This window comes from Cetorhinus maximus, chromosome 14 (assembly GCF_964194155.1).
Source record: "Cetorhinus maximus chromosome 14, sCetMax3.hap1.1, whole genome shotgun sequence".
Taxonomy (NCBI): domain Eukaryota; kingdom Metazoa; phylum Chordata; class Chondrichthyes; order Lamniformes; family Cetorhinidae; genus Cetorhinus; species Cetorhinus maximus.
In genome coordinates this window covers 108879286-108891790 of record NC_135892.1, presented here as the reverse complement: position 1 = coordinate 108891790, position 12505 = coordinate 108879286, and the positions used below count along the sequence as shown (strand labels likewise).

At 45.4% G+C, this 12505-nt stretch overlaps 2 protein-coding genes across 3 annotated transcripts in view; both read right to left on the bottom strand.

Annotated features, from left to right (window-relative positions):
* ect2l (epithelial cell transforming 2 like) overlaps nucleotides 1-2084 on the bottom strand; it is a 42796-nt gene extending 40712 nt beyond the window's left edge. Inside the window, exon 1 of the mRNA XM_078557538.1 lies at nucleotides 1967-2084. The gene's annotated coding sequence lies outside the window, so the exon portion shown is untranslated. The remainder of the gene's footprint in view (nucleotides 1-1966) is intronic.
* Nucleotides 2085-6977: 4893 nt separating this feature from the next.
* ccdc28a (coiled-coil domain containing 28A) overlaps nucleotides 6978-12505 on the bottom strand; it is a 30535-nt gene continuing 25007 nt past the window's right edge. Inside the window, exons 3-6 of one of the 2 annotated variants that reach the window (XM_078557466.1) lie at nucleotides 12087-12250; nucleotides 11158-11312; nucleotides 10266-10288; nucleotides 6978-9277 (exon numbers count right to left, since the gene is read on the bottom strand). In XM_078557466.1, coding sequence (XP_078413592.1) covers nucleotides 9223-9277; nucleotides 10266-10288; nucleotides 11158-11312; nucleotides 12087-12250 — 397 coding nt within the window. In that variant the 3' untranslated portion in view covers nucleotides 6978-9222. Of the gene's footprint in view, nucleotides 9278-10265; nucleotides 10289-11157; nucleotides 11313-12071; nucleotides 12251-12505 lie in introns of both variants that reach the window. The other variant, XM_078557465.1, reaches the window with a different exon arrangement.

Below are 12505 nucleotides of genomic sequence, written 5' to 3'. Positions count from 1 at the left end.
GCTCTGGTCTAAAGGCATTACCAATCCACCACTGTCTCCCAGGAAGCCCTTACCATAGCAGCCAGAGATGGGACAATTTCAAAGTTTGTTTGTTCTGTCACTTTGCTCCTGGACACAAGACTCTCCAAACTGGCAGCTTTTCACAAATGTGCTAGGCCAGTGGGTGCCAACCTGTTATTCCACCACAGTCGCATCACCGACAAGTCCAATCTCTCCACACACTCAAATATGTTTTGGGGAGACAGGTCACTCTCCCCAGTGCCTGGGACTAAACGCAGAACCTTCTGACCTGCTGAGTATTAGTACAGCAGCAAGCAGGGTTATCCCAGACATGACAAGCATAAGAGATGGGAGCAGGAGGAGACCATATGACCCTCAAGTCTGCTCCACCATGCAATATGATCCGGGCTGATCTTCTGCCTCAGCTCCACTTAGTTACTCCTATCCCTCAATTCCCTGACAGACACAACCCTCTAGGGCAAAGAAGTGCAAAGATTCACAACCCTTTAGTGGAGAAGTTTCTCCCCGTCTCAGTCCTAACTGATCAGCCCTTTATCCTGAGACTGTGCCCCCTGTGTTTTAGATTCCCCAGCCAGGGGGAAACAATCTCTCAGCACCCACGCTATCAAACCTTTCAAACCCACAACCACTACCATCTAGAAGGACAAGGGCAGCAGGTAGATGGGAACACAACCACCTGGAAGTTCCCCTCCAAGTCACTCACCATTCCGACTTGGAACTATATCGCCGTTCCTTCACGGTCGCTGGGTCAAAATCCTGGAACTCCCTCCCTAACAGCACTGTAGACTGCAGCGGTTCAAGGCAGCAGCTCACCACCACCTTTTCAAGGGCATCTAGGGATGAGCAATAAATGCTGGCCCAGCCAGCGATGCCCACATCCCCTGAATGAATTTTAAAGACCCCATCAGAATCTTGCTTCAATAAGATGAACTCTTCAATAAGGCGGCCATCAGGAGCAGCTCTTGGGCTTGAATCTAATCACAGAGTGCTTACAGCACAGGAGGAGGCCATTTGGCCCATTGCATCTGTGCCAGCCCCCTGAAAGAACAATTCACGTAATCCCACTCCCCGTACTCCTTCAATTATTTCTCTTCAGATAATGATCCAGTTCCCGTTTGGAAGCCATGATTGAACCTGCCTCCTCCGACACTCTCAGGCAGTGCGTTCCAGATCCTAACCACTCGCTGCGGAAAAAAGCTTTTCCTCATGTCGCCTTCGACTCTTTTGCCAGCCATCTTAAATCTGTGTCCTTTGGTTCTTGACTCTTCTGTCAACGGGAACAGTTTCTCTCTAGCTACTTTGTGCAGACTCCACATGATTTTTGAATGCCTCTTTCCAATCTCCTCTCAACCTTCTCTAAGGCCCAGCTTCTCCAACCTATCAAAGTAACTAAGTCCCTCATCCCTGGAACTATTCTTGTAAACCTTTTCTGGACCCGCTCTAATGCCTTCACACCCTTCCTAAAGTGCAGAGCCCAGAACTGGATACAATACTACAGCTGGGGCCGAACCAGTGTTTTATATTAAAATGTGGATTTAAAGTTTAAGGCAAGTGGGCTGATAGCGACAGCCTGTTGCATCTAGGGTGATTTGGCCTTCTCTGTTTCAATGACTCTCCTGACAGAAAACACTCCCCCTTTGCCATGTAGATTTACAGGAGGAAAAAGGTCTTTCTTATAACATCAATCACCACAAATTAGCCAGAACTTAATTTTCTCCTTGTTTCTGATTGAAGTTCACTCAGCACACAAACTCAAAAATAACTGAGAGCCATATAAGGAATTTGGTTTACGAGTTCCACCCACTCAAACTCATATTGAGGAATTTTCTCGGATTCAGCATGTTTCAGTAAACCTGTCAAACAACAAAAGGCTCCCAAAAAGAAACTCAGCGCCTTTGTTGATAGTTTGAAGCCGGAAGCTGAGCCACAAACTTCCATTTCTTACCCTTTCTGCAGCTAGTCCTCCGCAGTTTAAGCCCTCTCTGTGTGTGTGTGCAGGCTTTGTCACCAGGGCAACTAAACACAAGTGAAACTCAATGCAGCAGGTGATTTTCCTGGCAAACTCTATCAGCCGACTCCTTGCCTCCCTGGAGCAGTGCGATGCCTCTTCAAGGGCAACAAATTCTCTACCAAATTCAAACAGGAGAGATAAACACTGGCATTGATTTTCAGTTTGTTTTGTTGCAATCCGGAATGTGCTGCCTCAGAGGGCGGTCGAGGCAGATTCAATAGTGAAAGAGATTTGGAGACATAATTGCAAAGGAAAGATTTGTGGAACTGTGTGAAAAGAGTAGAGGAAATGGGACTAAGTGGAATAGTTCTTTCCAAAAGCCAGCACAGGTATAGAGAGCCGAATGGCCTTCTTCTGCACTATACAGTACAATTCTGTGAAAGGCAAGTTACTTTCTGGTGGAATACTGTTGGTCCTTCTTATCCCGATGGTGTTGATTCCTTGCTAGGCTTTGGTTCCTCAGTAATGGGGTACCTTCAGTACTATTTCATCCATTCCACAGTTATGATCATGCACAGACATGTCTCACAGTACAGCCTGGCCCCCAGTCAACTCTGCCAGTGGACCCAGGCCCTGTCTGCCAAGACCATGTGATAGTCAGCACGCAATCATCGCCCCTTGTTAAAAAATAATTGCGCACAGGGCTCTTCCACTCGTCAAGATTAAGTTTGGGACCTAGAGCCTCAGGGGCCCTCATGAACAATCCCAATAACGACACATCTGAATGCCGCATCACCATCATAGCTCGGGAACTGAGACACCTCGACATCAATATTGAGACACAACGTGCTGGAGAGAAGGCTCATTCAGGAAGGCTTCTCAACACATCGAGAGACTTCACCTGGGGTGTGTGGAGGTGAAGTCAAGTCATTGGAGGGAGTGCACAAACCTCCAAGCAATCCATTTACCCAACCCTTCAAACACCATTTGCCCCGCATGTGGCCAAGTCTGCAGATCTTGCATTGGGCTTATTTGCCATCTCAGAACGCACCGAAGTGGAGTGGAAGCAAGTCATCCTCAATCCTGTGGCCATGGAGGACGGCACGATTGAAATTTTCAACCTCACCACCCCCTGCAATTTGAATTGTCTTTGGCGGGGACCACTGGATGCTGTTCAGGAGTGGGAATCCCAACCGGGTATTCCATCTTGAATAGGGCTGCTGATCCTCCTGGATTGTCTGGGGGTGGGATTAGGTATAGATCAAGGGAGATCTTTGCACGTCAGATTTTCCACTGGATAGCAAGCTAGGATGTTCTGGTCCGCAGGGCCTTATGCTGGACCTTTTGTTGGTGGTGTTGGATGGCCATTTGGAGAGGCGTTGTAACCTGATTGCTGGTGTTTCTTCCTGCTTAACCTCTCAAGAATGCATTGCCTTCCTGCTGGGTCTCAGTTGCTTGTGGACCAGGTGTCCCCCAGCACATTATTTACATGTGAGACGTGAACCCTCCTTGCCTATGGAGGGAAGTAATTCAAACAAGCGCAACCACCTTTTCACCCAAAGGTCATTCTAACAGGGGCAGGAACCCTGGTGAATTTCTCCCTTCCAGTCTATAATGATTTCATAAGTGTAGCATCAGCCATGATGCACTGGTTAGCAAACTCAGCTCTAAATCAGGTGATGAGCTCAAACCCCACTCCAGGACCTGAGCACAAATATTTAGCCTAATGTGCCAGTGCTGTATAAAGGGAGTGCTACATTGTTGGAGGTGACAGCTCTTAGATGAGACATTAAATCGAGGCCCCTGCCTGTTCTCTCAGGTGGATGTAAAATGATCCCGTGATACTATTTCCAAGTTATCCCTCAGTTAGCATCACTAAAACAGATTACCTGGTCATTATCACATTGCTGTGCGTGGGAGATTGCAGTGTTTCCAATGAGTATATTTCAAAAAGTACTTCAATAGCTGGAAAGCTTATTGGGCGTCACAGGGTTGTGAAACACGCTATATAATCGCAAGTCTTTCTTTCGTAGCTGAGACTGGATAATTCCAAGACTGCGAAAGCTGTCTGGCCATTAGTTTCATGGCTCAGCTACTCACTCAAAAATCTTGCAAATTTTTCCTCTAAGTATATATCTAATTCCCTTTTGAAAGTTGCAAATGAATCTGCTTCCACCATCTTGCCAGGCAGTGCAAACCGGAGAGGGAATAAGAAATAAATGGGAGAATAAATAAAGAAAACAAAAACTTTACGTTGCATTTTTATTTAAAATGAGCAGACATCCACAAAATATTTGGGGTGAAATTAGTATCTTTATTGCAAAGGTCTCTTTCAATCCCCATCCCAATCTTCCCATGTCATTCCCAACCCCATTCCTTTTATCCCCCTCATATCACTTCCAACCATTCCCATACCATCCCAACACCACCATCACACCATCCCCATGCCACCCAGCCCCGATCAATAGAGCCTGAACAGAAATAAACCGCATATTATTATTAGAAATTAACATTTCATTTGAAAGCAACCTAAGCCCCAACCCAGCGGATTAGAAAGATCCTGTGGTGCTGCTCAGGGAGGTTTTTCTAACCTCCTGTCAACATGCCACACCTTAAATGAACACCAGTTGTGGCAGGACTTGGTCATTCAGCTGAATGCGGTCTGTGAGACCTTGATGTGTTCAAATTGGCTGGCAAATATTCAACCATAATGGTCAAGCCACTGCATAGAAACTCGTGGCACCTGAAGCAGTTTTGTTATTTTAATATTCACTTATATCGTAGATACATGGCATGTAGGATCAAAACAAATAGCAGAAAGTGATCATAAATGATGAGTGGTTAGGCAACTTAGTGACTTCGTTGATGGAATTCTACATGGATCTGTTCTGTGTCCTCTGACATTCTCACTATTCACAAATTACAGAGGCTATACATCAAAGCAGCAGGCCATTCAGCCCACCCGTGTTTACACAAGCCTCCCCTTCATCTAACCCCATCAGCAAAACCTTTTGTTCCTGTTGTTTACCTACCTTCCCTTTCGAAACATCTACACTATTCACCTCAGCCACTCCTGGTGGTAGCGATTTCCACATTCTCACCACTCTCCAGATGAAGAACTTTCTCCTGAATTCCCCATTGGATTTACTGGTTGACTCTCATATTTCCAACCCCTAAATTTGGACTCCTTCACAAGTTAATGCATCTTCTCTACATCTATCCTCTAAATCCAGCTTCACATTCTTAAAGGCCTCTATCAGGTCTCCCCTCAGTTTCCTATTTACCAGAGGAAAAAAGCCCCAGTTTGTTCAGTCTTTTCCGAAAGGTATAAACTCACAGATTTGATACTCACAAGACCCTTGCGAATCTTTCTTTTTGCACTTTCTCCAGCACCTCAATATCCTTTTTATAATATGGAAACCAGAGCTGGGTTGACAGCACTCCAAAATATGGCAAGTTTTGTAATACTTCTGGAAACCTTGGGTGATATCAGTGAGCTGGAAGGGGGGGGGGGGCGGACTTCGGGGGACGGGATTTCATCTTCAGGTGAAATGGTCCCAGTATTGCATCCTCTCCCCTATAACTATAGTTTCCCCATCCCCAACATCTTTCTGGTCAATCTATGTTGCAAGTTGTCAATTCCTTTTTGTAATCAAGCATGCAAAACTGCTTGCTTGCAATGCAAAGACTGATGATTCCCTCCTTACTCTTCTTCGATTTGTAAAATCTAAAATACAGTTTGCTTTTTGTTTTGCTTTAGCTGCCAGTTCTCAAAGTGAGAGAGCCATGTGTTTAAAAAGAGAAAATTTGCAGAGCTACAGGGAAAGAGTAGCGCAGTGGGACTAATCAGATAGCTCTCTCAGAAAGCCAACACAAACACAATATGCTGAATGATCTCCTACACTGTAGGATTCTAGGACTTGGGAGTGCCTTTCCATTGAGCTTATACTCTCATTGCTTCTTCTTTCTACCAAAACATGTTATGCAGTAAATATCCATAACAAAATTAATCTACATTAAATTGCAAAGTGTAATACATATAGTGTAACATTCACATTTTTTTTTAATGTATACATTATTAATACATACCAGCAATTGGCTGATTGAATCAAACAGTGTTCTCCTATGATTGTTCAGAATAGGCAGTGTACAGGACGTAATCAAACAGCCCGGGCTCACAAAACCCAAAACAAAATGTCTGTTAGATGTGATTCCATGATCGGGCAGCACTTGCTGAACAATCCTGAGTGTGCTAATAGCTACACTAACAACCAACTTAGGATAAGCAGTCATGTTTGCAACGTGGCTCATTTATGCCAGAAGCGACAAACATTCATATGCAGGGCCCCGTTCTCTGCAAACAAAAGGAATATGTTCAAGCCTTGTGCCTTTTTAAAATGACTCGGGAGCTTGATGAGGCTATAGTCCCCTTGCCCCGTTGCTTTCTCAATGGCAACATCTCAGCCAGGGTCGACGTCCCAATTAACAACCTTTTCTCCTGTTGTATAAATTGTTTTTACTGTTTGAAATTTGTCATTCTTGCATTTGTCCTGATGCGTACAAGATGAAAATCTTCAGCAATATTACTCATATTAGTTTCAAATTTCTCCTGTTGTTGCTCATGGTAAGCCATAGGATACCATGTAAAGACCACATGGAACAATAATGCAGTGCTCCATGATCAAAGTCCCTTTAAGACCATGAAGCCTAACTGCAGTTTAGGAGAATATAAACATGCAGAGAATCAGAAATAAGAGAAAATACTGGAAACACACAGTAGAACAGGTAGCAGCCAGGATGAGAAACAGCTAGACTGTGACGTTTTGGTTATACATTCTACATGCCAGGATGCCAGCAACGACCTCCCTAACGTTGTTACATTAAAGGCACCATATAAATGCAAGTTGTTGTTTGACCCACATGCTGCACCTGGTAATAACTGAGTGATGGTTTCGTCTCATGCACTGGGTGCGGACACAGGGAACCAAAGATAAAACTCAAAAAGGAGAGTCAAACACATTTAATTTTAATGCTTCATTATGCAATAATCTGATATGAGCCTATAGAATACAGACAGCCAGAACACACAAGAAACAAACCAGTGGGAGCAGTGCTGCGTGGATCAGACCCCATCCCCTGCCTGTGCTGCATCCAGCAAGCAGACTGGCGATCATTCCCTCACCTCATGTCTAACTTGCAAGGAGGGAGCAGCGAGCACCGTGCTTCAGTTTGTTCAGTTTGAGGAGCTAAACCTCTCATTGGGCTGTCCGGGTTTAAGGTTAGCAGTGCTCAATTTGCCAGGTGACCTCCATTCCAACTTCAGGATCGTTTGTAATTAGACAACTCTCCCAACTCAAAGGACCACCTTACAGAAAATCAAAATAAAATCGCTATTCACGCTGCACTTTTGATATAAAATAGGTGGCACATTTGAAAGGTACTATACAAATCCGTGCAGATAGGTACACGCACAAACACACACGCTCACTCACAATCTCCAGGGCAGAGTAAGTAATTGGCACTCTTCCACAATTGCACTTGCATGAATTGTAAACACAGTAGCGTGCAATAAAACTTGGATTTCACTGGTACACCAACAGCATGTATCGGCTGCCCAAGCTCAGTAAAGCATTATGGTGAATGGAGTGAGAGAAAATTAGGATGTCTGGCCCCAGCAATCACCAGATTCATTCAGCCCATTCCCTGTTGGATGCCAACGAACACCAGCGGGGTGATGAGCCAGCCTGCCCGTGGGGCTCGCCCCTCTCCTGTACCCTGATGCTTCCCGCAAGAGTCACACAAACTCCTGTTTGTGGGGGGTGGGTGGCAGGAAGTGGTGGAGGAAAGAAAAGCAGAGGGCGAGGCACCTTCTCACTTCCACACACAGTGACTTCCAGCTTAACAGCACGATGAAGGATACTGTTAGAGAGGCTTTGCTGGGAATGCCGCTATAACACAGAAAAGACATTTTAAAACAAGGCAGTCTTTTTAAAAAAAAAACACGGTCCTTCCACTTGTTGGGAGTTTAAATCATTTCAATCAGGGATCTCACAATTTTGATTTCTTTACCACCCCCACCAGAATCTTTTCATTAAAGCAGCAGCCATCTTACTTAAATTACACAGTCCGTTAAACCCATAATTAGTACTTGGTAAATTACCTGACAAAGGACAAGGATTTTGGTGGCGGTCTGAGAACTGGTCTGGTTTCTGGCAGCAGGGTTTACGAGAATCCTTTCACTGACTGCTCAAAACGGTTTCTTTCTCCTTCTCACCCCCACACCCAGTCACAGCATGGGAACCCTCACCCATGCAGTGTTGGAGCACTGTGCTTCCACAATTCAACTGGGGCCAGGCCTCCATGACTGCGGCCAACGTGAATCAGGACAAGCCAAGGAAGCCAGCGGCGGTTCCATTCGGAGTCAGCTCCTATCCTTGGGCCACATGGCTGGGCTGCTGCTCTACATTTGCTGGTCAACAACAGCAAAGCAGCCACACTAGAGGCTACAATTAGGTTGGGATGTGGTCTGACGGAAGCGGCAGTTCCCCAATTGGCTCCCATTATTGGGACCACTGGATGTGGAGCTCTGTGGAATGTTTTAAAGCACAATGATGGGAGTCCAACAGCATCCTTCCAAACGGGGGCTTCCAAAGTTAGAATGAATGGTGGTTTCAACCCAAGTGAAAATCTCCGCAATTAGCAATATAAAATATTCCAAACCGTCCGGTGCTACTTCACTTTCCTGTCATAAATTTGCCTCGAATTTCCCTGGAAGCCGCTGCCAACACGTTGCTCGTTATGGCTATTATCAGAGACCTGCTCGGCACCTCCCCTAGGAGGCACACATCCTCCCACAGCAGCAGATTTCATCCACCAGCCACTCCAAAAGAAAATCAAGGAGGACCATTGCCAAGTACACCAGCCAGTTAAACACAACGATCAACTATTATACAACTGATTCATCCCACTCTTGCAAAACACACTCATGTTTGAGAACAGTTGCTTTTCTGGGTGCAATGCTGACCAGACGGGTGAAGATGAGCACAGCAACAGCAGTAATAATCGGTGGGAACTGCTCTGTTCTTCACAAAAGTGGCTTCCAGAACGTCCACTGAGAAGTATTAAGTGCAAAAGGGCAGATCCAGAGAACAATGTCCATAATAAGGGAGCACCATGCTGCAATTTCCTAATCAACTGCTGTTGTGAATTGGTATTTGCATGGTGTTATACATAGACTTCCCACCTGTTCTTCAGGAGGTGGATGCTCTTGGGACATCTTGATTATCTGCCAAATTTAGTTTTTGACTGAAATAAATGGTGGGTTAAGGATGAATATGACCAAGAATTCAATGCTTCACATTCACCTTCCCCAGCCATCCCTCTCCCATCTTTGACGACTATATATGAATGTAGAGTTCTTCCTGGTTTTTGTATTGGTCTTTGGTAACCATTTGATATCATGTCATGTGCTTAAGAGGAGCCAATGAGAGAAGGCTATTCATCCCTTGAACCTGGTCCACCACACGGATCTTAACTCCATTAAGATCCCAGGGCCATACAAATGGAAGCAGCAATACAGCTGTGATTCCAGGATTTGCTTTCTCCGTTAATATTGGGTCTAATGATTATCCAGCATGAAGACAAAGTGTATAACTCAACCATATCCCATTCCCACCCCCCTACCCTTCCCAATCTGGTTCAGCCTCCAGGTCTTCAGCCCAGTCCCCATTCTGCAGTCTCCCCTCTTCAGACTTGATCCAATGCCCACCATCTTAAACGTCCCCCTGACCCACCTCTGCAGTCTGAATTCCAGCACTCCGATTCAAATCTGCAGCAAGGTTCCCATTGAGCTGATCTAGCTGCATTACAGAATTACAGAGCGGGGCTGGGGAGCAGACTGCCTGCTCACGTTAACCTGGAATACCACACAGCAGAGAGGAAAAGAGAAAAAAAGTAAACACCGCTAAAAGAGGGGGGAAAGAAGCTGACATCAGGAAAAGATCCTTTTTTTGGGGAGGGAAGCACTTGGGAGTACAGTACCCTGACCAATGTTTATCCTGTAAACAGCACAGATTACCTGGGGTGATCATCACACGGCTGTTTGTGGGATCTAGCTTACAACAGCAACTGCCCTTTAAGAAGTGTTAAAGCTCTGAAAATACTCTGGGACATCCTGAGGTCACGAAAGGTGCTATAGAAAGGCAAGCTTTTCTTTCCCCTGCCCTGGGCACCATCTTGTTCATTTCTGCTGCCTTGTAACTCAAAACAGCTCAACACACATGCTGAAGGATACATCGAAGAGCTCAGCTCCTCCAACTGCAGGAGAGAAAAGGAAAACAAATGTCTGATCATAGGACTTGGAACTACTACACCCTGACTGGCTAAACCCTGCAAAGGTCTCAGTGCGCAGGCGAAATGTGACCTCTTCAGTGCATGCAGCAGGGACTGGGCAATTTCCCAGCGCAGTCTGAGCACAGGTGGGAATCTCAAAGCACAAAACACAAACATGGTTGTGATTGAGACAGCAGCTGAAATTGTGGCTGGAGAAGAGTGGAGGTTTGTCTTTTTATAAAAATTAATTCTTTGATTGTGGACACCACTGGTAACAATGGTATTTATTGCCCATCCCTAGTCACCCTGAGAAGGTGGCGGTAATGGTGAGCCACCATCTTCAACCACTGCACTGTGAGGGTTTGACACAAGTGAGTGGTTTGCTAGGACACTTCAGAGGGCAGATGAGAGTCAATCGCATGGCTGTGGGACTGTAGTCACATATAGGCCCAGACTAGATCAGGACAGGAGGTTTCTTTCCCCAAGAATGAACCAATTGGGTTTTTACCCTAATTATCTACACTGTACTAGAAAAACTGGGAAGCGGATGAAGTGAACAACTCAGGCAGCACCCCTCCATGCTGCATAGGGAAAAGTGCCCTGTGAGATTTACCCCCTTCCCTAGTTCAAGGACACCAGTGCCAATTGTAGCAATCCAATCGCTGAGATCAATTAGCCCTACTAAACCTGTGACCTTGCAGGGTCTGTGATTCAGGCACTCATTGGATCAATTAGCTAATCCACTAGGAGAGTGTGGCAGCAGGGGCTTTCTTTCTTTTCATCCCTCTCCTTGCTCCCGCTTGACCCCAACATTTCAAACCCGGCAGAGTTGGCCACTTTTGAGCGTGACTTACGTTAGTTAGCAATTTGTCCAGGTGCATGTCCCGAGCTATGTTCCTCTGTTCCTCCACTGGCTCGTCGAGGTCGCTGTAAAGGTCAAAGTGCAAGCGAGCTAGCTTCTCCTGCATCTCACGCACGTGCTCCATCTGTTCGATGGAACACTCGTTGCCTGCGACAACAGAGAAAACAAACAAGCCCCCAAGAGTCAGAGAGGTGGAGTGCAACGATTAGAAAAACAGAAACATTGGAAGCTGGGAACAGGATGATGAGTGGGGCCAAATTAATTCATTGTGAATGATGAACAAGAGTGATCCTAGCACTAATCCCTGTGGAACAATGGTTCCCAACTTCTGCAAGATAAACTAATTTCTTTTAACCCTTACCTCTGTCCTCTAGTTACTTTTTGCTATCCATTTTGCTACTTGTTTCCCGAAAGTTCCTTAGCCAGGAACCTATTATGCGTACCATATCGAAGGCCTTTTGAAAATCCAAGTATATTACATCTGCTGTTCAGCCACAGTGCCTGTACTTCCAAGATTCATCCAGAGACCTAGCTGGAAAATCACTATGTGTGTGGATGCTGGAGGGAAACGGAAGTGGCCTTAATGGTGGCTCACCAGCAAATAGACTACTGTCATTCACTGTCAAGACCCACAAATGGAGCGTATGAGGGGCCATACGCTGATACAAACCAAGGAGTAGTGGGGGGAGAAATCTCCACAAAGGTAGGATGGGGTATTTTGGACATACTATTGCACACATATACAATCTTCTGATCAGGTGTAGCGCGTTTCCAGCTGGGTTCTTGCTGAACAGAGCTCAACACCACTTGGAGGTAATAACTTTCAGTGCTGGGAAGAACAAGCCAAGTTAAAAATCAAGTAGTGAAACCCAGCTTGTGCTTTGAAGGAGAATCTTGTAATGTCACAAAAAAATCTTTTACCAAAGGCTTGAAGCTTTCCAGAGTGGAAGTCGGTTAGAAGGCTGAGCAACCCTCTCTCCATCTCCTTCACATCAGATACATCGGTGAGGAAGGAATGCTGAATAGGGGCCGACTGGGTGCTCTTTCCAGCTATACTCTGTGGTTTGGGCTTCTCTTTAACTACCCTAAGGACAAAAGAGGGAAAGTGAGAATGAGAGCAAGCATAGATTAAAATCTGCAATTCTTAAGAGCGGAAAACTAGGGCTGTAAGGTCAAGAGCACCGAATTGTGCTGTCAGATTGGCGAGATGTCAGCTTGAATACTCCACTCTGTTCAGATCCTAGTTTCAGGCCTGCTGCTAGAGCCATTTGTCAACATAAGTACATACAAAAGAAGATAGAAAATTTTTCTTCATCTCCGAATCCTTTGCTAATCACTTT